At 47.5% G+C, this 25471-nt stretch overlaps 2 protein-coding genes across 2 annotated transcripts in view; one reads left to right on the forward strand and one right to left on the reverse strand.

Moving 5' to 3' along the window:
- Positions 1–18613, forward strand: part of SNRNP200 (small nuclear ribonucleoprotein U5 subunit 200) — a 29090-nt gene extending 10477 nt beyond the window's left edge. Inside the window, exons 15-45 of the mRNA XM_025927314.2 lie at positions 746–939; positions 1142–1265; positions 2494–2643; positions 2886–2996; positions 3542–3673; positions 3855–4043; positions 4842–5039; positions 5443–5595; positions 5709–5789; positions 6062–6145; positions 7016–7122; positions 7459–7577; positions 7870–8024; positions 8137–8326; positions 8534–8707; positions 10351–10511; positions 10825–11052; positions 11407–11598; positions 11688–11866; positions 12053–12204; positions 13058–13166; positions 14209–14317; positions 14817–15006; positions 15101–15265; positions 15490–15611; positions 15833–15976; positions 16075–16251; positions 16560–16720; positions 16836–16917; positions 17981–18073; positions 18177–18613. Coding sequence (XP_025783099.1) covers positions 746–939; positions 1142–1265; positions 2494–2643; positions 2886–2996; positions 3542–3673; positions 3855–4043; positions 4842–5039; positions 5443–5595; positions 5709–5789; positions 6062–6145; positions 7016–7122; positions 7459–7577; positions 7870–8024; positions 8137–8326; positions 8534–8707; positions 10351–10511; positions 10825–11052; positions 11407–11598; positions 11688–11866; positions 12053–12204; positions 13058–13166; positions 14209–14317; positions 14817–15006; positions 15101–15265; positions 15490–15611; positions 15833–15976; positions 16075–16251; positions 16560–16720; positions 16836–16917; positions 17981–18073; positions 18177–18320 — 4569 coding nt within the window. The 3' untranslated portion in view covers positions 18321–18613. The remainder of the gene's footprint in view (positions 1–745; positions 940–1141; positions 1266–2493; positions 2644–2885; positions 2997–3541; positions 3674–3854; positions 4044–4841; positions 5040–5442; positions 5596–5708; positions 5790–6061; positions 6146–7015; positions 7123–7458; positions 7578–7869; positions 8025–8136; positions 8327–8533; positions 8708–10350; positions 10512–10824; positions 11053–11406; positions 11599–11687; positions 11867–12052; positions 12205–13057; positions 13167–14208; positions 14318–14816; positions 15007–15100; positions 15266–15489; positions 15612–15832; positions 15977–16074; positions 16252–16559; positions 16721–16835; positions 16918–17980; positions 18074–18176) is intronic.
- Positions 18614–20446: 1833 nt separating this feature from the next.
- On the reverse strand, positions 20447–25422 carry CIAO1 (cytosolic iron-sulfur assembly component 1). The gene is made up of 7 exons (XM_025927301.2): positions 25140–25422; positions 24411–24559; positions 24145–24256; positions 23954–24042; positions 23506–23707; positions 22789–22876; positions 20447–21911 (listed from the first exon to the last, which is right to left on the reverse strand). The coding sequence occupies exons 1-7, from the start codon at positions 25276–25278 to the stop codon at positions 21671–21673; spliced, it is 1020 nt and encodes a 339-aa protein (XP_025783086.1). The 5' UTR covers positions 25279–25422; the 3' UTR covers positions 20447–21670.
- Between the last annotated feature and the right edge of the window lie 49 nt (positions 25423–25471).

Below are 25471 nucleotides of genomic sequence, written 5' to 3' on the forward strand. Positions count from 1 at the left end.
TTATGTTATTGGTAAGGCTTCTGGTAAACAGTAGGCTCTCAGTAGTTAAGTTCTGGGGGAGTCAAAAGTTGTAAGTGGATTCTCGACTGTGTGGAGCATCCATAACCCCTGCACTGTACAAGGGTCAGCTCTGTTTGTAACAGAGACTGTATGGCCCACAAGCTTAAATCCTGATTGGCCCTTTATGAAGTTTGCCAGCCCCTGCTTTAGTGCTACTCAAAGTCTTGTTAGAAGTGCAGTCCCTGACCTCATCCCACATCTACTGAAACATAATCTACATTTTAGTAAGATTCTCTGCTACATGCTGACATTCAAGAGGCACTGCCTTAGGCTATGTGAACTCATCATTTGATGCATATCTTTTGCAAGCACAGAGTAGTAAGAATGACTGCCCAGGGGTGAAGCCTTATTTGATATAAATAAAGTTTGCTGAGAAGCTTCATTTTTAGTAAAGAAATTAATCTTTGAGTGAAGTTATAATGAACTCATTTACCTGAAGTATCAGATTTTCTTGCCATAAAGCATTAGGTTTCAGTAAACTAGCAAAGCAGCTTGGTGGTCAGAGCATGTTATTTTCTGGGGTATTTCGTAGTGAGTATTGTCTCACCCTTTGGGTTTCTCTTGCTTGGGATCCCTTTTCTTCTTTATTTGGCATGGTAGGTATGTACTACAGGATAGGTCTGTTAGGAAAGAGGACTACATTTTTCTAGCCCTAGAGGTAATTGGCCACCCCCTCATTCCTTAGGATGAGATCCATCTTCTCCATGATGACAGAGGTCCTGTCTTGGAAGCTTTGGTGGCCAGGGCCATCCGAAACATTGAGATGACCCAAGAGGATGTCCGACTCATCGGTCTTAGTGCTACCCTCCCCAACTATGAAGATGTGGCTACCTTTCTGCGTGTAGATCCTGCCAAGGGCCTCTTTTACTTTGACAACAGGTACAAGAAAGACTGGGAGAAGATTAGGGTGACCTTCCTGATGCCCTTCCCCTTTTTCAAGGAGCTCTTTTGGATTGGGTATTAGACGGATTTTGGGTTTTGATGTGGTGTGAATCCAGGAAAGAATGTCCTTTCCACTGAAAATAACTGTTTCCTCACTATTTTGTGCCAAAAACCTCATTTATCTAATTTGAATTTCTAGCTTCCGCCCAGTGCCTCTGGAACAGACTTATGTGGGTATCACAGAGAAGAAAGCTATCAAGCGTTTCCAGATCATGAATGAAATAGTCTATGAGAAAATCATGGAACATGCTGGAAAAAATCAGGTCTATCTATGGTTTCCTATTAAACTCTGTTCTTTTGCATTTTTGACTTCTATAAAGAGAAAAGACACAAGACAAATCACCAGTATTAGGAATGAAATTGGATATTAACATAGAACCTGTAGCCATTGAAAGGATAATAAAGGATTATTATGAATAACTTTACATGTACATTTGACAACCTAGAAAAAATAAGGGGCCTGTTCCTCAAAAATTACTAACTACCAAAACTCAGCCTTGATGAAGAAGATAACCTGAATAGTTTCATAGCCATTAAGGAAATTGAATTTGTAATTTAAAAACTCCGAAAAAAGAAATCCCCAGGTGTGGATAATCAGTCTGTCTCTCTACATTATCAAGGGTCCTTCCATAAAAGATTTGGCTGGCTTACAGTGAAAATAAAGTTGAAAACTAAAAACTAGTGAAAGAGGACATTTTATTAGAAAATACATATTTTTTTAATTAAACACCATTTGGTCACGTTAACCAAGACAAAAACCAAGGGAAAGTGGAAGGGTGTGTATATTTTTTTATCTGTTAAAAAAAGCCTATGAATCTAGATGAAGAGACCAATCTTTTCTTTCTTTTTAAGTGAGTTTATTTTAAGAGAGTGGAGAGAGAAAGGATCCCAAGCTGGCTCTGCGCTGCCAGTATGGGGCTTGAACTCACAAAATTGAGTTCATGACCGAGCTGAAATGAAACTGAGTTGGATGCTTAACCGACTAAGCCACTTAGGTGCCCCGAGACAAATCTTTGCTTGGCACTAAATACTTGGAGGACTTTATTTCCTACCAAATGGTACTAGTCTATACTGAGACTTCCTAAGTCCTTTTACAAAGGCTAGTGCCTATCATTGAATACAGTATATGAGCTGTTACTTTGCAGGCACATTCTTCAGGTGACTTAGAATCCTGTCAGGTGCCTGAACACAGATTTATTACTGGGAGTTCTGAATTTGCATCTATATTCTACTTAAATGTGGTTTTAAAGATAGGATGCTAAGAGTTAGCTTAGTTTCCCAGCTACAGGACTCTGCCACTGTACTTTGTACTTTATTCACACAGGGTCTGAGGTGCTTCTGAATCAGTATACCTTCCTGCCATTGCTCTTCTTGGGGTTTCTGGCCTCATAACAGTGTAGCCTCTGCTTCCTGGTGCCGGCGCCATGGGGCCAGAGGAGTGACAGTGGTAGCTGCGTCTCTTGACTGTGGCAAACTGTGGTTTCTCCTTAGGTGCTGGTGTTTGTCCACTCCCGGAAGGAGACTGGGAAGACGGCCAGGGCCATCCGGGACATGTGCCTAGAGAAGGACACTCTGGGTCTGTTTCTGAGAGAGGGCTCAGCCTCCACAGAAGTCCTTCGGACGGAAGCTGAGCAGTGCAAGGTGAGGAGAGACAGGCCCGGTTCTCTTGTTTCCTACCTGGTAACTGGTTCAATCCGAGGTTGTCCAGACAGTCCTCAACTGCATCATGGTGCTGTTGTTTCACACAGGTGAAGGTTGATTGTCTGGGTCTGGTTCTGTGGAATAGGTAAGGGGCAGGGTCTCGAGGGAAGAGATCTACTTAGTCTCTGTGGAGTTCCCACAGTGAGGCTCACCTCCTCACCTGTTTTTTTTCTGTTCCACAGAACCTGGAGCTGAAGGATCTTCTGCCATATGGCTTTGCTATTCATCATGCAGGCATGACCAGAGTTGACCGGACACTTGTAGAGGATCTTTTTGCTGATAAACACATTCAGGTGAGTGCGGGCAAAGTGTAGGCATCAGAAGACCTCAGGTGTCAGATGCCATGTTTGCACCCAGTACCTTATGGTAAACCAGGTTAGAGGGTTGTGGGAGGTACAGTAGATAGAACTTTGGCCACCTCTCCCAGCTCTTCACCTACTGCATCAGGGAAGATGAGTGATTTTAGGAAAGCGTTTGAGAAGCATAACAAAGGAAGCGTGTCAGTGACTCCAGATGTCACCAATCAGGGCCTCGTAAGGTTAGGACCTCGTATGTTCTCTCTCTCAGGGTGTATTGTTAATTGTCTGGTAACTTTAAGTTGATTAATATTAGTCTACAGTTCTACCTCTTAAGTATCTCGAGAACTGTGGAATGTTAATTATTGAATAGACGAGGAACCAAGGGACTCCTTTCCTCTTTATTCCAGTGTTACCTTGACAAGTGTGGGACCCACCTCACTCCTGCTAGAAGCTCTAAGGCCAGTTTCTAAGAGAACTTGGGGATACTAACCCTGTGGTGGTAACGTCTTTTCTTTATTACCTTGGCTTTGCTTCTATAGGTTTTAGTTTCCACAGCAACTCTGGCTTGGGGTGTGAATCTCCCCGCACATACAGTCATCATCAAAGGCACCCAGGTGTACAGTCCAGAGAAGGGGCGTTGGACAGAACTGGGGGCACTGGACATTCTGCAGGTATAGAGCCTTTGAGGTTATTTTCAGTGGGGAAAGGTATCCTGTGTATAAAATTTATGCAAAGAGGCCAAAAAAGTGGCAGATGGAAGGTGGGGTTCTGTAAAGTAGAAGTCTGGGAACAAAACCGTAGGCTCTGTGGCCATAACTCTTTTAAAAGGTTTGCAACCTGTTTCTGACCTAGATGCTGGGACGTGCTGGAAGACCCCAGTATGACACCAAGGGTGAAGGCATACTCATCACGTCTCATGGGGAGCTACAGTACTACCTGTCCCTCCTCAATCAGCAACTTCCTATTGAGAGCCAGATGGTATCAAAGTTGCCTGACATGCTCAATGCGGAAATCGTGCTGGGGAATGTCCAGAATGCCAAGGTAGGGAAGGGCTCTGCCCGTCACGCGTCTTGCCTTCTCCAGAGAAGCCAAGATACCACGGTGGGATGGTCTCCATTGTGGTGTTGTGGACCACCAGTGCGTAGGGACTTCCAACCCTGTGCCCCACATCTTCAATGTAAGCAGTCTCTCTGAAGCTTGGCAACTCTGTGGCTGACAATTCCCCTTGTTACCAAGATCTCAGAAAGAACTCTGTCGTTCTAATAAGATACTAGAAACCTTCAGAAGACAACATACATTCTTCTAGTTGGGAATTAATTTCTCTGTTTTTTTAAAAAATATTTTGAGGGGCGCCTGGGTGTCTCAGTCGGTTGAGCGTCCGACTTCGGCTCGGGTCATGATCTAGTGGTCCATGAGTTCAAGCCCCGCGTCAGGCTCTGTGCTGACCGCTCAGAGCCTGGAGCCTGTTTCAGATTCTGTGTCTCCCTCTCTCTCTGACCTTCCCCCGTTCATGCTCTGTCTCTCTCTGTCTCAAAAATAAATAAACGTTAAAAAAAATTAAAAAAAAAATATTTTGAGAGAGAGTATGTGCATGCGAGCAGGGGAGGGGCCAAGAGAGAGGGAGAGAGAGAATCTGCACTGCGTGGAGACAGCGTGGAGCCCATCTTGGGGCTCCTTCCCACAAACTGTAAGATCATGACCTGAGCCAAAATCAAGAGTCAGACACTTAACCGACTGAGTCGCTCAGGCGTCCTTGGAATTAATTTCTAAGTGATCTCTGGGAGCTTTTCATTTGGACATAATTTCTCCATGCTCAGACCAGCGGGTTTTCTCTTGTAGGATGCGGTGAACTGGCTTGGATATGCCTATCTGTATATCCGAATGCTCCGATCCCCAACCCTCTATGGCATCTCTCATGATGACCTCAAGGGAGATCCCCTGCTGGACCAGCGCCGACTGGATCTGGTTCATACCGCTGCCTTGATGCTGGATAAGAACAATCTGGTCAAGTATGACAAGAAGACAGGCAACTTCCAGGTGAGTGGGTTGAGGGATTGAGCCACAGGTCTCAGTAAAAGTGGTGATCTCAGGCAATTTTTTAAATTGTTTTCTTGATTTGAGCACTGCCTGTGTAATTGCCCATTGTGTAGAAAAACAGGTGGGATTAGACTGTGCCCTTTGAATCTAGGAACCTCTAAGATGGTATAGTAGAACCTGAGGGTGCCTGCTTTCTGTCACTTGAGTCAAAGCAGCTCATTCACCTGTCTTTTCTGTGTGGGCATCAGTTCACCATAGGTCAGTTTGTTGTGCCATCTTTCTTCATGTGCTCGGGCCAGAAACTCTTGTTGCTGTGAGTTCCTCCAGTGGGCACCTGTTGTCTACAGTGAGAGGTTGCCACTTGTTAACGATCACCGTTGGATTGAGTCTTCCTCCTTCATAGGTGACAGAACTGGGCCGTATAGCCAGCCACTACTACATCACCAATGACACAGTACAGACCTACAACCAGCTGCTGAAGCCCACCCTAAGTGAAATTGAGCTTTTCAGAGTCTTCTCGTTGTCTTCAGAGTTCAAGAACATCACTGTGAGAGAGGTGAGTCCACACAGCGTGTTGGGACAGATGGTTGGTACTCACTGCTGAGTCGCTGGGTGGGTTCTCTCCTTAGTCACCTGGCTTTTCCTTGACCAGTTCCCTTCTTGTGGCAGGAGGAGAAGCTGGAGCTGCAGAAGTTGTTGGAGAGGGTGCCCATCCCGGTAAAGGAGAGCATTGAGGAACCCAGTGCAAAGGTGAGCTCACTCCTCTGCTTGGCATAAGGATTGGATGGTTTTGTAAAAAGTGAACCTTGAATCTACGTTCATGTTCGATGACTTGCTCAGTTTTCCTGGGTTTGGCATCCTTTGCACATGTTCTTTATGTGGAGTAGCAGTTATTTAATGCCTATAAAGCGGGAGCTGTGGATCCGATTCGGCATGATCCATGGATCCCAGAGCAGAAGTGTGATTCACTTCTTGCACCATCAATGACTGGCCATCTTCTTGCTGACCTTGCTTTTTTCCAGATCAATGTGCTTCTCCAAGCCTTCATCTCACAGCTGAAATTGGAGGGCTTTGCGCTGATGGCAGACATGGTGTATGTCACGCAGGTGAGAGCGCAGTTGTGCTGCCAGGAGAAGAGGCCTAAACAGTTCCAGTCCCTTGTGCTCTTGTGTGTCTTGGAAAAAACAGGCTGACGCTAGTGAGGAGGGGAGAAGGCCAAGTTTTGTTCTAGTTGGCTCATTGATTATGTGCATATGGCATAGCCACTCTGTGTCACTGATCTTGAGCGTGAGGAGAGGTAGGGCCTTAAGAGAGAGTGCTGGGCAGGTTCCATAGGGAGAGCCACAAGACATAATGTCTGCTTCCCTACAGAGAGTGACTTTCCACTACGGCTAGGCTTATCTGTAAGTCCAGAAATGGCAAAAGGTTCTATTAGCTACAGTTCGTCTTTACCTTTGAGGGCAAGTCATTAGCATCCTTGGCTTTTGCTAGAACCCTGAGTGCTAAATGAGCCGAACCTTAAAATCGCAATGGATATTAGGTTAAGATGCTGTACAGTAAGCTCGAGCTGCCCTTCTCTAACTATTCTGCATTCAGCAAACATCAGCTACCTAAAAGGGGAAAGGCAGGGGCGCCTGGGTGGCCCAGTCAGTTAAGCATCTCAGTCTTGATTTTGGCTTAGGTCATGATCTCATGAGTTCGTGAGTTTGAGCCCTGTGTTGGGCTCTGTGCTGACAGTACAGATGGGGATTCTTTCTCTCTCTCTGCCCCTCCCCTGCTCTCCCTCTTTCTCAAAATAAATAAATAAACTTTAAAAAAGTCTTTAAAAAGGGTGGGGGAGTAATTACAGAGGACTTTATTTTTGAGAAGTGTGACCGATTGCATCAGAGCTTGAGGTAATTAAGCCATGTGTCGAGTGGCTTCATTAGGTTGGGGGTGGTGGGGACTTAACAGAGGGAATGCTTTATCTTTCCCAGTCGGCTGGCAGGTTGATGCGTGCCATCTTTGAAATTGTCCTGAATCGAGGTTGGGCGCAGCTTACAGACAAGACACTGAACCTCTGCAAGATGATTGACAAGCGCATGTAAGGACCTACTGGGCTGGGAGCCGGTCACCATGAGTTAAGGTCCCCAGGCTGAGGATGTCGTGGGGAAGCCTGGGAGTGCTCTTATCTCTGGTCCTCACTCATGAAATGGGACTTGAACTTGGCTAAAAGTTGACAAGAGGGAGGGCCCTTTGAGGTGGAGCCTGGGGGTGGGAGGAGAGTGGTGATGAGTGATGGCTTTCAAGTCTCACTGCTGGTACAGTTCCAGATGCCTTCCTTTAATGACTGTTTTGTGTGGTCACAGCTAATTGAAAGCCATGACAAAGGCAGTTTGTTTCACAGGGCACTGACAGTTAATGTTTCCTTCCTGGCTAGGTGGCAGTCCATGTGTCCTCTGCGCCAGTTCCGGAAACTCCCTGAGGAGGTAGTGAAGAAGATTGAGAAGAAAAACTTCCCCTTCGAGCGTCTGTATGACCTGAATCATAATGAGATTGGTATGTGGGGAGCTATCCTCCTTGTCCTTACTGCTCAGAAATCTTTCTAAGCCTTTTTGCTTTCCATCTCCGGGGCCCGGTGCCCTACTGTCCTGTGTTCACTTCTCCTATTCTGCTGAAGTAACGTGGCTAGCTCTTGGTCCTGGGACTTTGACTCCTCTGGACTGCACTGAGAGTGGAGGGAGGAGGAGTCTGCCCGCCAGAGCGAACTCTGCCACTTGCCCACAAGGCCCGGTTTGCAGCTGTGCTTGGAAGGCTGGGCTGCAGCCCCCGTACCCTCCTGTCCTTCTAGGGGAGCTTATCCGCATGCCGAAGATGGGGAAGACCATCCACAAGTACGTCCACCTCTTCCCTAAGTTGGAGTTGTCGGTGCACCTGCAACCTATCACACGCTCCACCCTAAAAGTGGAGCTGACCATTACACCGGATTTCCAGTGGGATGAAAAGGTAAGGCTTTGCTTGGCGGAGGGACTAATCGCAAATGCCCCTGAGGAGAGCTGGATTGGAGGTGCAAGTCCACGCTGGCTCGTGTTCCTTTTACTTGTGCTTGTGTTGACAGGTCCATGGTTCGTCAGAGGCATTCTGGATTCTGGTGGAGGATGTAGACAGTGAGGTGATACTCCACCACGAGTATTTTCTACTCAAGGCCAAGTATGCTCAGGATGAGCACCTCATTACGTTTTTCGTTCCTGTCTTTGAACCGCTGCCCCCTCAGTACTTCATCCGAGTGGTGTCTGACCGCTGGCTTTGTGAGTGTGTCTCTGTATGGTCCCATAGGGACAGGTCTTCTGGGGGAATCAAGAGTGTCTTTCACTTTGTGCTGGACTGGACTTTGTGGGGTCAGAGTGATACTATCTGCTGCTGCTTTGGGGTTTTCAGTGTGCATGGAGGGGCTCTGAGGGGTCATTAGGTAAAGAGAGGAGTGCTTATGACCTCTCCCGTTTCTGTTCTGGCAGCTTGTGAGACCCAGCTGCCTGTCTCCTTCCGGCACCTGATCCTACCGGAGAAGTACCCACCTCCAACCGAGCTTCTGGACCTTCAGCCTTTGCCCGTGTCTGCCCTGAGAAACAGTGCTTTTGAGAGCCTTTACCAGGATAAATTTCCTTTCTTCAACCCCATCCAGACCCAAGGTAGGTGTTTCCATCCCCACACAGTTTATTCCTCTGGAGGACCTTAAAGGTTCTGTAGAGACAGATATGTTCAGTGGCAAGAAGGGACGTAGGGCGCTCGGGTAGGTGTGGGAGCTCATCAGTGGCAACTGTTGGAGCACACTAGGACTTCTTCCTTTCTCAGTCCTTGGTTACTCTTAGATTTCCTTTGCTTATTTGCCTGGCTCATTGAGGAGGGTCAGAACAAGGTGCATTATGATGCATTGCTGTTTCTCAGACTCAGGAGGCTGGATCTGTGCTCCTGTTGCTCGTGTGTGCAACATGTGCAGTGTTGACTGAAGCCTCCTTTCCCTTCATTTTTTTTTAATGCATTATTTTAAGTTTATTTTTATTTTGAGAGAGCGCACACAGGGGGAGGGGCAGAGAGGGAGAGAGAGAGAGAGTCCTAACTAGGCTCTGCACTGTCAGCGCAGACCCTGACACGGAGCTCGGACCCACAGACTGAGAGATCATGACCTGAGATAAAGCAGAGTCGAATGAATGCTCAACTGACTGAGCCACCCAGGCACTCCCCTGTCTGTCGTTTTAAATAACAGGCATGTTCACAGGGCATGTCCTGTTTCCTAAGTACTTTGGCTGAGTACATCTGGTTATTTTCTCTTTTATTCCTCTCACTGATCCTATGGGGGATTTACTACTTGTGGTACTATTATTAGTGTCTTGCTTTACAGATGAGGAAGCTAGGCAGAGAGGCACCTCAACTGAATCATTTAATAAACAGAACTTGGACTTTAACCAATCTTTTTTTTTTTTTTTTAATGTTTATTTTTTTTTATTTTTATTTTTTTTATGTTTATTTATTTTTCAGACAGAGAGAGACAGAGCATGAATGGGGGAGGGGCAGAGAGAGAGGGAGACACAGAATTAGAAGCAGGCTCCAGGCTCTGAGCCATCAGCCCAGAGCCCGATGCGGGGCTCAAACTCACGGACTGCGAGATCGTGACCTGAGCTGAAGTCGGACCCTTAACCAACTGGGCCACCCAGGCGCCCCCTTAATGTTTATTTTTAAGAGACAGCGTGAGCGGGGGAGGGACAGAGAGAGAGGGAGACACAGAATCCGAAGCAGACTCCAGGCTCTGAGCTGTCAGCACAGAGCCTGATGCAGGGGCCTGAACTCACGAACCGTGAGATCATGACCTGAGCCGAAGTTGGACACTTAACCGACTGAACAACCCAGGTGCCCCCCCAACTGACTTTAACCAGTCTTGATGCCAGGACTGAGGCTTTACCTTCTTTCAAGGAGAGTGTCGGAGGGTAGCCAGATGATGGTAGCCAGTTCCTTTTTGTTCCGTATCCTGGTCCCTGAGAAGACTGGCAGAGAAGCACCGGATACTTGGTCTACTTTCTCTGCCATCTTGCAGGTCTCCCTGCTACTGGACTTCTTGGTCTTGGGCTCTTCGCCTGTTGCTTGTGTGTGAGAGGAAGAGCATGAGGGGAGAGGTGTAGTGTAGTAGGCTGGCTGCAGTTAGAGGCCCTAATGCCTCCCCCTTCGTTGTCGGCACTTGGCAGTCGACTGGCTGAGTTTCTCCGGGTGTCCTGTTCTGAGGAGTGGTCTGAGTGTCTTTTCTCTTTGATGTTCCCACTGCTGCTCTGCCGGCTTCCAGTGTTCAACACCGTCTACAACAGTGATGACAATGTGTTCGTGGGGGCCCCCACGGGCAGCGGCAAGACCATCTGTGCGGAATTTGCCATCCTGCGGATGCTGCTGCAGAACTCAGAGGGACGCTGTGTCTATATCACTCCCATGGAGGCTCTGGCAGAGCAGGTATGTGGCGTGCTGCTGTGTCACGTGTGAATTTTCCCGGAAGCTATTTTTATCTGAGTCCTGATCAAGATTTTCTAAGCCCTTGAAATTTGCAGGGTTAATTGGGGCGAGACCCTTTGCTTTCTTTTGTTCACGTCCCCAGTTTGTGTCCTAAAGAAAAATACTCTTAAAGGTCAGTGTGGGATTATAAGGTAGCTTGAAATCTACAGACCATCAGGTCTCTCTATTTGGCTTCTCAGGCAGTTCTCATTACAAATGAAACGATGCCTGTCATGGCCTGATGTTTGCTGCCCTTCCTCTCCCTGCGTGCCAGGTTTACATGGACTGGTATGAGAAGTTCCAGGACAGGCTCAACAAGAAGGTGGTGCTCCTGACGGGGGAGACTAGCACGGACCTGAAGCTTCTGGGCAAGGGCAATATCATCATCAGCACCCCTGAGAAGTGGGACATTCTTTCTCGGCGGTGGAAGCAGCGCAAGAATGTCCAGAACATCAACCTCTTCGTGGTGGATGAAGTCCACCTTATCGGGGGCGAGAATGGGGTATGGCTTAACCTTGCACACTGGAGGGGCTGCGATTGGCTGAGTGTCCTTAGCTTTGGGGAGTTAGGTTTGGGTCTGAGGCCATAGACTAGGTGCTTCTCCCAGGAGGATTCTGCTTGTCACCCTATTCCAAAAGGACGTTGTGAGCCTTTTTTGTAGTACTCTTGGAAAATAGCATTGCTTAGTGAAGATTGGCTGCTATGGAGGAGGTAACCAAAGATTGGAGAGCCCTTAATTAGAAGGAAGAGTTAGGTGATGGTTTTGAGGTGGTTGAACTAGACAGAAAGCCTAAGTCAGGGTGGAGGATGGGGAAAGAGAGCCTGAGCCCCTAGTGACTCCCCGCCTCTGTCCCAGCCTGTCTTAGAAGTGATCTGCTCCCGGATGCGCTACATCTCCTCCCAGATTGAGCGACCCATTCGCATTGTGGCACTTAGCTCTTCGCTTTCAAATGCCAAGGATGTGGCCCACTGGCTGGGGTGCAGTGCCACCTCGACTTTCAACTTCCACCCTAACGTGCGCCCTGTGCCCTTGGAGCTGCACATCCAGGTAGGGCCCGCTCTCCCCGTTCCTGCGTGGCCTCTTGTTGAAGTACCAGGTATTGTAACTTCTGTCTTTTCGTTTTCCTCGGTCTCCAGGGCTTCAACATTAGCCATACACAAACTCGCCTGCTCTCCATGGCCAAGCCCGTGTACCATGCTATCACCAAACACTCTCCCAAGAAGCCTGTCATTGTTTTTGTTCCGTCTCGAAAGCAGACCCGCCTCACTGCAATTGACATTCTCACCACATGTGCAGCAGATATCCAGCGGCAGAGGTGGGATGGCGGGGCGGGGGAGGGGGGGAAGTTGGGTCAGTGAGGTTGGCTGATCCTGAAGAGTGTTCTGTTTATAAGGGTGAGGGTTAGCCCCATTGGGGCCAGGGGCTGGGCAACCGCACAGTTAGAAGGGTCTTGCAAGGGATTGGAACTGCTCTGAGCTAAATCAGTGCCCGTGCTGCCTAGGTTTTTGCACTGCACGGAGAAGGATCTGATCCCGTACCTGGAGAAACTAAGTGACAGCACGCTTAAGGAAACACTGTTAAATGGAGTGGGCTACCTGCACGAGGGGCTCAGCCCCATGGAGCGACGCTTGGTAGAACAGCTCTTCAGCTCAGGTGAAAAAAAGTGCTGTGGCCTAGAGGGAGATTGTATCTGGGAGTGTCACAGGTGGTAGGAACGGAACTTTAGGATGTGGGTGATACTTCCCTACTGCACACTTAACCACCTTCAAAATACTTTTCTGATTGTTTTACGTATTATCTCATTTGATTTTCCCAGTAACCTTGTGGTATAGGTAGGATATTATCCCTACTGGCTAGCTGAGAAAACAGGCACATACGGTTGTATTACTTCAGAACCTGGTTTTCTAGACCTTTGACCAGTAGACCTGGTTTTCTATGGATACCAGATTCGCCAAGGTTGTTAGACCTTAGAGATGTAGTAAACGGTAGAGTCTCCCTTGGGTGGCCTGTGTGCCACTGTCCCTCGTTGACGTCTGGCATTTCACATAGAGTATTGTCACTCTGACATTCTTTGTTGGGGCTGCAATGGAGTTGCTCCTGCCAGAACCACTTACTGGCACTCTTTGGCCCTTGAATCTATTTGGTTTGATGTACACTCAGCTCAGTTTTGCTGCCGTGTACTGAGCCAGCCTATTAATGAGTTGGTGTTAGCATTTTCTAGTCAACAAGGCCAGTGTGTCAGGCAGATGGCTAAGCCTGGCTTTCTCTGGGCTTCGGATTCGGTTCCAAGATTACCTTGTTTCCTCTAGGATAGGCCCCCAAGCAGGGCAACAGCAGCATAGAGCTCCCTTTTCTAGTACTGTGTTAACCCATCGCCATTATTAGGGCTCATTTCCCAGCACACTTTGCTCTGAGTTCTGAAACTTAGCACAGGATAAGCCCCTATCTGCACAGAAGGAGGCTCCCAGTGAGCCCTGCACTCAGTCTTCTTCTCTCTACTATCTAGGGGCTATCCAGGTGGTGGTAGCTTCCCGGAGTCTCTGCTGGGGCATGAATGTGGCTGCCCACCTGGTGATCATCATGGACACCCAGTACTACAATGGCAAGATTCATGCGTGAGTCTAGCTGTGCTGTGCATTAACGGGAACCTTCCTCCTAAAATGAACATAACATCTGAAGATCTGGAAATTAGCTATTACGAAAAAGAAGTGTTAGGGAACTAAACAGCAGCTGAGGTTCCCCCACAGCCAGGTGTCAGAGAGTTTTTTTAGTCTTAGGACCTAGGTTCACATTTGCTTTTATGATCTTCCTCTCATTTCAGCAAGTTAGAGAACCAGGAAGTTTGAGCTGGAGATTAGGTAGTTAACTCGTGTATTTTATAGACTGGGAAGGTGATATGGTCCAAGTCACATACCTTTGTGGTGACGAGATGTAGAAGGATCCATTTTTCTCCGAAAAAAATTGAATGATTTAACTCTTAATTTTTTTTCTCAAAATGTAGACTTTTTAAAAAAAATTTTTTTTTTTCAACGTTTATTTATTTTTGGGACAGAGAGAGACAGAGCATGAACGGGGGAGGGGCAGAGAGAGAGGGAGACACAGAATCAGAAACAGGCTCCAGGCTCTGAGCCATCAGCCCAGAGCCTGACGTGGGGCTTGAACTCACGGACCGCGAGATCGTGACCTGGCTGAAGTCGGACGCTTAACCGACTGCGCCACCCAGGCGCCCCAAGACTTTTTTTTTTAAGTGACTGTTATTTACGGGCTTATTTTTAATGCCTAAAACTGCGTCTAGGTATGGATTTAAGTCTGGTGACTTGAGAATTCTTGAAGTATACACCTCTTTGGGGAGCTTGACTTACATATTTGATCCTTTAACAGGGAGTCACTTGCTTTTGGCACTCGATGGCTTGGTAGCTTTGGTTCAAGGACCCTGAGCAGCAGAGTCCCAGCTCTTAAACTTGAAAACTGTAATGGTCTCTAAACAAGTGAAGCTAGTACCTGAGCACAAGAAGCCGTAAATACAGAAGTCTGCTGTAATTTGCCACTGTGTCCCATATTTACATTTTATTCTTTGACATTGAGGTAGTCTTAGCCTCCTGAGTATGGCCTCTGTGTTGATGGACCTTTTACCTGACTTCTTCTCTCTGTCACCAGGTATGTGGATTACCCTATCTACGACGTGCTTCAGATGGTGGGCCATGCCAACCGCCCTTTGCAGGATGATGAGGGGCGCTGTGTTATCATGTGCCAGGGCTCCAAAAAGGTCAGTCCTGGCCTTGTGCACCCTCTTGAGATCCTGGGCCTCAGAGTAGATTCTTTAATAGATGCCTTTCATTGTTTACAGTTTTTCTGTCAACTTCTGTTTTTTATTTGTTTTTTTTTTTTAATTTTCCACATTGCTTTGGTAATAAACCTCTTAGCCATGTGGAATTTTGTAGCCCTTTGTTTTTGCTACTGCTGTGAACTCCCATGTGTCAAGGTTTTCACCTTCTGGGTGATTTCTCATGTACTGTTAGGCCTGTGTGACTTGCTGTATCCCTGTTCCCACCATAAAAATACCCAGTGATGCCAGTGGGAACGGACACACACATCCAGCATTCCAGGTCCAGACCTAGTTCACCTTGTCTCTGCAGCTGATTTCTTCCATTATTGTATTAGCTATGTCTGTCACACAAGGGCCGTTCCCTGTTGATTTGCCTTTGGCCCTTCATTGTAACCGTGTTGTCATTGAGTATTACTGTCTGTCCTTTTCCAACCTGTAGGATTTCTTCAAAAAGTTCTTATATGAGCCCTTGCCAGTAGAGTCCCACCTGGACCACTGTATGCATGACCATTTCAATGCTGAAATTGTCACCAAGACCATTGAGAACAAGCAGGATGCTGTGGACTACCTCACCTGGACCTTTCTGTACCGTCGCATGACACAGAACCCCAATTATTACAACCTGCAGGGTCAGTGGACTTTGGAGCACGGTATCCTTTTGTGGCTCATAGACTTTGCCGGCCAGTCTCCCTGTGACTCCCCACTTCTCTCTCACCTTTGCAGGGATCTCCCATCGTCACCTGTCTGACCACTTGTCCGAGCTTGTGGAGCAGACCCTGAGTGACTTAGAGCAGTCCAAGTGCATCAGCATTGAGGATGAAATGGATGTGGCACCTCTGAACCTGGGCATGATTGCTGCTTACTATTACATCAACTACACCACCATTGGTGAGGGGCCGGCAGGGGCTGTGTCTGGGGAGCCCAAGCTAAAGAAGCCTTATGCAGGGGTCTGCAGCCCACTGGGATGAGAGAGCACAGGGCTTCCAGTGCCCTGGAAGCACATTCCAGGGATGTATCATAGGGTCGGGAGGAGTAACCCAGTTAACTCTCCTGCCTGCTCCTTTTCTACCTGCGTTTGACTCCTCCCGTTTCTCCTTCTCTTTGGCTGTCAGAGCTCTTCAGCATGTCCCTGAATGCCAAGACCAAGGTGCGAGGGCTTATTGAAATCATCTCCAATGCGGCGGAGTACGAGAACATTCCCATCCGGCACCATGAAGATAACCTCCTGCGGCAGGTGAGGGCATCTTGGATTCAGGAGGACATCTTTAGAGTTGAAACTTGGCCTGTGTGCCCAGAGCACATGTTGTCCTTGTCACCACAGGAAGATCCTAACACATCACCCACACTTCTGTTTTGAAGGGTTGTGAGCTTGGGGCAGGTGGTACTTTGGGCCTGAGAGCTGTTCTCAGGCAGGGTCACCTGTTCATCACCAGCTATTTTTCTTCCACTCTCCAGTTGGCTCAGAAGGTCCCCCATAAGCTGAATAATCCTAAGTTCAATGACCCACATGTCAAGACCAACCTGCTTCTGCAAGCTCACCTGTCCCGCATGCAGCTGAGTGCCGAGCTGCAGTCGGATACTGAGGAAATTCTTAGCAAGGTATAGTGCAGGTGCGGGTGTGGAGTGGAGGGGCCAGTGGTGGCCTGTGAAGTAGTGATTCCAACCCTACCTTGTCCTGCACTCCTGTCTCGGTTCAGGCAATCCGGCTCATCCAGGCCTGTGTGGATGTCCTTTCCAGCAATGGGTGGCTTAGCCCTGCTCTGGCAGCTATGGAGCTGGCCCAGATGGTCACCCAAGCCATGTGGTCCAAGGACTCATACCTGAAACAGCTGCCACACTTCACCTCAGAGCATATTAAACGTTGTACAGACAAGGTGAGCTGAATCTGGACCCGGATTATTGGGTGGCTGAGCCAAGTTTCTAGGGGAAGGAGGGGACTTGTGGCGGTTGTGGGAGGGGAGTCACAGTACAGGGGGGGTTCTAGTTCTGGTTCCCCTGAGGTTGTTACGTATTGAGGTACTAGGGAGCCTGATGATTGGACAATTGTGGGCTGTGTTCTTTCTGAAATCGTGTATTTAGATGATCTGATAGCATAGGAGTTGAACCAGCAGTTGTTTGGAGCCAGGTTTCATTTGCCATTAGTATGCGTTCTCCTTCCTTGACCTCTGAATACGCACTGCAGGGAGTGGAGAGTGTTTTTGACATCATGGAGATGGAAGATGAAGAACGAAATGCGTTGCTTCAGCTGTCTGATAGCCAGATCGCGGACGTGGCCCGTTTCTGCAACCGCTACCCTAATATTGAGCTGTCTTATGAAGTGGTGGATAAGGACAGCATCCGCAGGTGAGCCATGGTCAGCCAGGTGCCCTGCCCCAGGGTTCCTGCTGGGCACAACATGACAGTGCGCTCTGACCCCACTGCCACGTTGCTGATGTGCTGCCCTGCTCTTCTCCCACAGTGGCGGGCCAGTTGTGGTGCTGGTGCAGCTGGAGCGAGAGGAGGAGGTCACGGGCCCTGTGATAGCACCTCTCTTTCCACAGGTGTGTTTTCATAGCTGGACAAAAACAAAAACCCAATAGAAAGCTTTTTGAAATGTCCCTGTGAAAGACAGTTTGATATAACTAAGATTTTTAAATGGTCAAAAGGAATCTCCAACTCCGTTTTTAAGTAGTGGTATGAGGTGTCTTCTGGAGGCCTTAGCCATTGGCTAGAGTACAGAGTTCAAGGGTGCATTGTCACTGGGGAAGGGAAATTTAGAGTCATGACAAGACACAAAGCTGAGAATTAATCTTGGGGCCATGGGTGGTTTTGTTGATTGTTTTTTGCTTTAAAACAATTTAGTAGGTGACTGATCATTGTTAAAGACATCACTTCTATAATATTGTCATTCTCTATGACTGTTAAGATGCATTTGTTTTTAAAGGCCCTGGGATACTTGGGTTTTTCCAGTCCGTGTTTCTTCTCTCTCCTCTCTCACTACCCCCCACTCTGCTTCCAGTTACTTGGTTCTTTACCACCAGAAAAAAAAGTCTGATTCCTTATATGAGAGAGTAATTGAAGACTGAAAGCAGAAACCAGATACGTTGTATTATTTTACAAACTAGTTGTTTAATAGGCTCTGGGGAAAGTGCTTTAAACGAACACCTGGGCTTTCTGACAGGAATGGCCAGCAGAGAGGCTTTCGATAGAGGCAAGGCCTGCTTTGGATCCTCTCAGTCGGCAGCTTATCTCCATGTTAACATGTTTTGCTTATCTGGCATATGTGTTTACTTAAAAAGGATCTCTGAGAACTCAGCTGCCTGGCCACAAAGGCTAGATCTCTAATAGTGGAATCTTGGATTCAGTGACAAGGACTGAATGGGAGAAGACATTCTGGAACAAATAAGGAAATGAGCCAGAACCCACAATGAGTTCATTTGCTACTTAAAAGTGGAGTTCATTTGAGATACCTTTCGATAGTTTTGAAATCTTAGTTATAACAAATTGAGGAAATTTTAGAAAGCTTTCTGTCTGGGCTTTTTTTTCCTGCTTTTATAATCATTCCTATGGTCTCATGGCCGTCAAGTTTTACATGCCGAAATTCTTGGCTTTTGGTCCCTGCAGAAACGTGAAGAGGGCTGGTGGGTGGTGATCGGCGATGCCAAGTCCAATAGCCTCATCTCCATCAAGAGGCTGACCTTGCAGCAGAAGGCCAAGGTGAGTGTGTGCTGGCCCTGGCATTTGTTCTGAGCTGGGGTCAGGGTGAGAATTCTTCCCCCACTGCATTCATGCTCACCTGGATTTCTTCTGCTCTCTGTAGGTGAAGCTTGACTTTGTGGCCCCAGCCACTGGCGCCCACAACTACACTCTGTATTTCATGAGTGACGCTTACATGGGATGTGACCAGGAATACAAATTCAGCGTGGATGTGAAAGAAGCGGAGACAGACAGTGATTCAGACTGAGTCCAGAGGCACTTAACTCTTGCAAAGAGGAGAGAAGAGTTGCACCTGAATCAGGAAGATGTACAGTCCTGTGGGGACCGGATCTGTTCGTGTGAGGTCTGGCCAGTCAGTGCAGGTACTGTCATGGCCCCCCTCCGCTACTTTGCCCTCTTGTTACCTTGCCATCTAGACTTGGGATCCAGTGTCTGCAGGTGTCCCGTAACTGTCAAGCATAAACTGTGTACAGCATTTTTAGCCATGTTCTGTGTAGTTCCTTTTGTCAAACATTCTAATAAAATAACTTGGAGAAACCACTTGTCTTTGCAGTGTTTCCAAAGAAATGTTTCTTTTGTCTACCTAAGGCCCTGGGCCAAAAAGATGTTTTTTTTTTTTTTAGCCATTGAACTTGCTTATAATGAATACCTCTAGAGGATAAGGCTACTGCTTAGGTGGGCTGTCACCCACAGCCATTTTAGTCAGTGTGAGGGAGGGATCAATGTGAGATAGCTTCTCTTTGGTCAGATTTATGCCCTTGTCTACTACCTCAGTTGTTACCCAGATATCAGCACTACTGTGGGAACTAACGCTGAATGTTAGTCTCTCACAATCTGCAGTTTTCCCTCCCTTAAGGAGGCAGTAGCAGAAAAAGGGGATTAAAATGCACCAGCTCGGTAGGGCCCAGTCTTGGTAAAGCAATTTTGTGATCTTAGATTTACAAATTTTCCTCTTCAAATTCTTGCCTTCCGTTCTTTAGGAATAAATGTGCATAAAATTAGAGATAATTTTCAGTTTCTCTAAACCAGTAGTTTTCAAATAATAGGACTTTAGGACCCCTTTCACACTACAAAAAATTAAGAACCCCAAAGAAATTTTATCATCTGTTGACCTTTACTAAAGATTAAAACAAAACTTAATGCATTTAAAAATAATTTTTTATGAAAAATACCTTCCAAAACAAATCCAGGGAGAAGACTGCATTTTACACTTCTACAATTATTTTTATTTTTTTTTATTTTGAGAGAATGCAAGTGGGAGAGGGACAGAGAGGAAGAGAGGGAATCTCAAGCTGGCTCTGTGTCTGTGCAGAGCGCAATGTGTGTGGGGGGTGGGGGGTGCTCAATCCCACGAACTGTGAAATCATGACCTGAACCAAAATCAAGAGTTGGACAGATGCTTAACTGACAGCCACCGAGGCGCCCCTACAGATCTTTAATGGAAGACATTCTCATAGCTGTTTCTACAATTTTGTATATTGTTTTGAGTTGAAGCGAAATGACGTAAAGCTGATTTTATACAGACATAAAGTCAGAAAAGGGAGGGGCTTTTCAAGCCTTTCAGGCGATCGGCTACTAGATACTACAGCGAGACTCTGCAAGTGATAGTTTTTTTTTTTAACCTTTATTTATTTTTGAGACAGAGGGAGACAGAGCATGAACAGGGGAGGGTCAGAGAGAGGGAGACACAGAATCTGAAACAGGCTCCAGGCTCTGAGCTGTCAGCACAGAGCCCGACACGGGGCTCGAACTCACGGACCATGAGATCATGACCTGAGCCGAAGTCGGATGCTTAACCAACTGAGCCACCCAGGCGCCCCTGCAAGTGATAGTTTTTTAAAGGCAATGTGGAATCTGAAACCTCATCGGTAATAAACTTTTTGTCCTCTATTGTCAAAACCCGCTTCGAATGAATCTCTTACCCACGAATGATTTCATGACATCGCGCCTTACTCATTTGAAAAATGTTGGTTCATGGATTTAGGCAAATCTTCCAAATGACCCGTTTCATCATACAAATCACATCTGTTAGTACCACCAATCTCATCAGAAAAGTCTTAAGTGTTGGGAAGATGTCAAGTTCATGGTGGCAATAAAAGTCTAATTTTTGCTTGAGAGCTCTATTTTTTCACTGGCAACACTGTCAGTTTCCCTTGAAGTGAAAGTCTCATTCCATCTGTTTCCCAGCAAATGTCTGCCAAATAGCCAATTCTAAATAACAGTTTGCTAGTTGAAGTAAAAATGGTATGCCATGAAGATCTAATTCAGCTTGTAACTCAACTGTACAACTTTTTGTCGAGACCACCTTACTTCAGTGTACAGAATGGCTTTATCATGCTTTCCACTGTCAGAATATTAGCTCATTCTTAGGGGTCAAGATTTAACAAACTTTTTATTGGTTCTATCCAGGATATTTCTAAGTGAGGTTACCAGTCAGTATTTTTTTTTACCAGGAGAGCAAGGCGACTGAAGACCATGACCACTGGTATTGGCTGCCACTGCCTTGATTCCTGCCAAGGTGCCAACAGCTGACCTCTCAGATCTCCTGAAAGGCTCTTGGGACCACACTCTGAGAGCTGTTGTGCTAGGTGTTGCCTCAGGTGTGTTTTCAAAGTCTAAGGTCATAATTTTCATGGTGTAAAAAATCAGGCGAAGGCTGTAGCTCTGAGGATGGTCCGCAAGTCAAAACCCATTTGGAAGTGACTTGCAGAAGACAACTTGGGTGACACTGAAGAACTGATTGCCTATGGAGTGATTCTCTACCTTTTTTCATTATGCCTCTAATGAGCCTTATTAGCCAGCTTTTTCCTACTTGCCCCCACCATGAAAATTTAATAACTGGTGGCCCTTTAGAGGGTCACAAACGGTCTCTTAGATTTTTTTTGCTAAAATTTTCAGAAACTAATTTTTAGCCCCACTGAGAATGTACAGCCTAGCCAATAATAACTTTTAGTGTTCATGTCTTCATTTATTTTTCAGCATTTTCAGTTGCCACCACAGCATATGGCACAGAAGATACACGAGGGTTTCTAAGGGAAAGCAGAAGTGTATCTTACTCTAAACCAGCCTACGTTAAAAAGTTTCCTTCAACCTTGATTTGAACGTCTTATCTGTAAGGATTACCCAGAAATCAGGAAGGCAGGACCAATTTCAGAAAAGGACTCACCATGGAATTCTTTTAAATTGTGAATGTCCTTATAAAATTGGACTTGGGACTCAGATGACCTATTTCTACAAAGCTTCCAATTTCTGAAAGGCCTAAGAGGCATCCTTTCTACATAGAGATAAGATGATTATAAATACTATATTCATCCCCCAAAACTTAACACTGCCCTCAAGCAAGCAAGATCTGTGGCATGACCACAATGCACCGGATGTTCTGTAGCTCTTTACCAAGGGTCCCATGTCAAAGGATGGGGAGAGTGAGCAGTTCTGTGACTCTGTACTTCTACCCAAGTGTGAATGGAAGAGAGCCAAGTTAAGCGAAGGTCAAGGATGCTTTTCTAGGTCCTCTGGGGGCTGGGAAAGTCTTATGGCATTTTCTGGGAAGCCATGATTCTGTCCAAGGTCAAGGTAGCTCTCCAAGGTCAAGGTAGCTCAGATGCCTTCTGGTCGCTGATACTTCCAGAAGGCCACCTCCCCGTCGTCACTGCAGGAGGCCAGGAGCCCCTGCTCCTTAGGGTTCCAGGCCACACAATTGACATCCTGGGAGTGGGCCTGAGGCAAGTGGGCTGTCAGGGAGAAGGTGGGCTGCTGTGGATCTGAGCTGGGATCCTCCTCAAACACACGGATGGCATCATCCCCACAAGCTGTGGCCAGGGCCCCTGTCAGCTGACACCTGGGAGGAATATGTGCATCAGTGAGTATGCAAGTGGCTCCTCCATCCCCACCCTGGCAAATTAGGCACAAGAGATTGGTTCTACAGTCCTTGGCCAGCTCTTCCCAAACTGCAGGCCTCAGCTAAACGCCTATTATTGAAAAGCTTCCCTAACTAACCACAGCCACAAATCTGTCCCCCCTGAATTCAAGTGCTGCCATCTAGGTTGGGTTTCCCCGGTCAACCCCAAAACTCCACGATTCTGAGCTGCATTTTCTTCACTTAGCCTAAGCAGTTTCCCTTGTCGTGAGCTATTCTTAACCATTTTTTTTGAACAGTACTAGGCCACTGAACTTCACCATACTTTATTTAAGGTCACGTTCGTTATTCCCAAATGTTTGCTAATATAAATAAAGCTTAGATGCACATCAACTATTTTCATTGCTTAGGATTTTTTCCTACAGACAGATAGTTATGGCCAGAACTGCCCTCTGACGAACTCTCCTAGATGAATGGTATGGCTTTTCTAGACTCCATAAGGGTAGAGTCAGTGTTAACCAACCATAAAAACCCCAGCCATGAGTCCCAATTTCAAGAATAAATATTTCTGGATGGTATGATGCCGTGACCACCCCCCATACCCACCCCTACCACAAGGCTGGTGCTGCCCTCACAGCCTAGATGTTAACATAGGTACAGGCCTGGGTCTGTAAGTCTGTTCCCCGCTCCTGTGAACCTCAGGCCAGCCAGCTCTGAGCTAGACAGTCTGCCCGATTTGAATAAATGAAAGTGGCTGCTCTCCGTTTCCATGTACTCTCAAAGGTGGTAGAGAGACGCACGGGGTCTTGACTTCTCTAAAATCTCTCCAAATGGGCGGACGTGGGGATGGAGGTCTTACCAAGCAACGTCGTAAATGGTCCTGGAGTGGAAGCCTGACAAAGTGCAGATACATTTCCAGCTGGGGTCAGAGCCGCTGCATGCCACCCCTGCACAACAGACTTCTCTTGAGCCTAAGACATGTCTGTGTCCCGGGCATCTCAGGGGAGGAGATCCTAGTCTGCCCTCCCTTACCCCCACCTTCAATCTGAGACCTCATTTTCATTCCTCTGTCCCCATCCTTACTGATCTGCCTTACATACCGTGGCCAGATGGGTTTTTCCAGAATGCTGAGAAGGAAATGTCCTGTTTTTTAAAAACTTTTTGCTACGGACTATGTCTGACTAGTTGGCCTGTCTTTTAAGGCCACCAACCAGCCACCCAACCCGCCTTATTTCTCCCAGAATCCTTTACACCCTATCCTCCAATTAAAGGAATCAGGGTTCCTGACATAAATCTAGGCTTTTACGACTTCGATGCCTTTGCTCATGTTGTTCTGTATTCACCCAGAATTCTCATGCTAAATTCCTCGTGTTAAAATCCTATACACTTTCAAATTCGGATGAAATGGCTCCTCTTCCACAGTCTTCCCTGATTCTGCCCGTACTCACTTGGGAGCCCTCTCGTGGCACATGCCCTTTCTACCCCAATTTGCTGTGACTCATCTGTATGTCTCAGACCCTTAGTAGACTATAAACCGCACAAAAGAGGAGTCTCCTTTAGCTCTCTGGCCCCTCACCTTGCTCATTGTTTGGTAGATACTGGCGCCAGATACGCACAGTACGGTCATCACTGCAAGACGCCAGGCGCTGGCCACTGGGGTCAAAGGCTAAGCTCCACACCGTGGATTCATGGCCTTCAAGGGTGGCATAGCATACCCAATCATCCTCTTCCTCCCGGTAGAGCTTCACTGTGTCATCATAGCTGGCAGAGGCTAACAGCTGGGGGTGTGGGGTAGAGAGGGAACACAGCACTTGTCTCTGTGGCTCAGGAAGTGCCTATTTCAAAGATCTCTCCCAGCTAGGACAGTCCCAGGGATCTGTCTCTATAAAGGGATTAAAAATACTTTTAGCCACAGATAGAGATCCCCCATAAAAGCCAGGTTGAGGCTGAAGAGGAAAGGAAGGCTGGGCATAACACTCCACACCAAAATTTCTTCCCAACAAGATAGCTCATCTCACACTTACCTCTTGGCTTGGGTGCCAAACCACATGCTTGACATCCTGTGTATGAGAGTTGAGGACACTGACACATTCATACTCATCTTCTTCATCAACTGTGGGAGGGGGAAAAAAAAAGGAGCCCACCATCTGACCCTGTCAGGGATATAGAGTCTGTTTACTGGCTTGCAACTGCGTCTGGAAGGACCTAGACTCACCTTCCCAGACCCACACACTCTTATCTCGGCTGCAGGTGGCAAGGAGATTGCCAGAAGGAGCCCAGGCCACTGACTTGACCTCATTTTCATGGCCCTCCAGAGTCGTTACACACTGTGATAAAGGGAAGAGAGACAAGAATCAAACAGCTGAGACCCCTGGGGTTCTTCACATGGGTATAGCCCAGCTAGTCCAGGTTGGCTCAGGTTCCCGAAACAGCCCTAGGGAGCAAAAAGGCAACAATCCTGCTCCCATCCAGCCTGGTTACCTCAAAGTCATCCTGGTTCTTTTTCCAAATGCACGTGGTAGCATCGAAACTGGCAGAGGCTAGGTAATTGCCACAGGGAGACCAGGCCACCTTCCGCACAGTGCGCTGGTGGCCTTCGGAAAGGACAGATTTGCAGATCCAGCTGTCACCTAAAAGCAGAGGACAGGCCAGTCTCTGGAGCTGGGTGCACTAGAACGTGCAGAAGCACTATCAATGCCGTTAGATAATAGGGGCTAGTGCGGGAGCCATGCTGGGCTCAACAGGCATATTTAACAACATGCTTTCAGAAAGCTGTAACTTCCTCTACTTCCTTTGGAGGCATCCTTATAAAACAAATCTGGGGAGTCACCTTCCTGATTTAAAACTGTCAATGGCTCCCAAATGCTCTCAGAATAAAATTTAAACTTCACCCCTGTGTCGCAAATTACTCTGCACGATACATTCCTACCACCCTTCTCTTCTCCCTTTCTGGCCTCAGCAATTATCACAATCCCCTCGACAGTTCCAGCCTACTGACGTTTTTCTTCCAATACTTGCCGACTCCTTTGCCCAAAAAGTCTTTCCCAGAGTGGCCAACTTGAAGGCGGCCTCTCCCTCCTCCCCTTTAGCCTGTAACCCCATTCAGGGTCGGCTTGCCCCCAAGGCTGCGCACTCCCTAAGCCCGGCACCCACACTACGCGCACGCGGAAGCCACGGCAGCAAGGGTCGCGCAGCGAGGCCGGGACAGACCTTCTGTTCCCCAGATGCGGACTCTACGGTCACCACCGCACGACGCCAGCAAGGTTCCCGCGGGGTTCCAGGCCAAGAACCAGCAGCGGGAGTCCGGGTGTGCCGGGACGCGGGCCAGCAGCACCAGCGAGTCCTTCATGACGACCCGGAGCAGGGTGCCGAGGAGGTGGGCAGATGCAGGAGCGCCGATTACGAGTCAGTTGGTGCAAACCCCCGCGACGCCCACTCCGGCCTTCCAAGGCCTTCGGGTCCCGCCACTTCCGCCCGAAGGCCCGGGTCTTCCTGGGAACTGAAGTGCCCGCTGCTGCGGCCGTGCTGCCCTCTGGGAGTTG

This window comes from Puma concolor, chromosome A3, assembly GCF_028749965.1.
Source record: "Puma concolor isolate L17-30 chromosome A3, mPumCon1.1.hap2, whole genome shotgun sequence".
Classification (NCBI taxonomy): domain Eukaryota; kingdom Metazoa; phylum Chordata; class Mammalia; order Carnivora; family Felidae; genus Puma; species Puma concolor.

Excerpts from the sequence above, each read along its gene's own strand:
- CIAO1 (XM_025927301.2), bottom strand. The coding sequence starts at position 25,278 with ATGAAGGACTCGCTGGTGCTGCTGGCCCGCGTCCCGGCACACCCGGAC. Across the intron at positions 24,043-24,144 it reads GAGTGTGTGGGTCTGGGAAG|TTGATGAAGAAGATGAGTAT; the intron begins GTGAGTCTAGGT and ends CCCCTCCCACAG. Across the intron at positions 23,708-23,953 it reads TTTGGCACCCAAGCCAAGAG|CTGTTAGCCTCTGCCAGCTA; the intron begins GTAAGTGTGAGA and ends CCACACCCCCAG.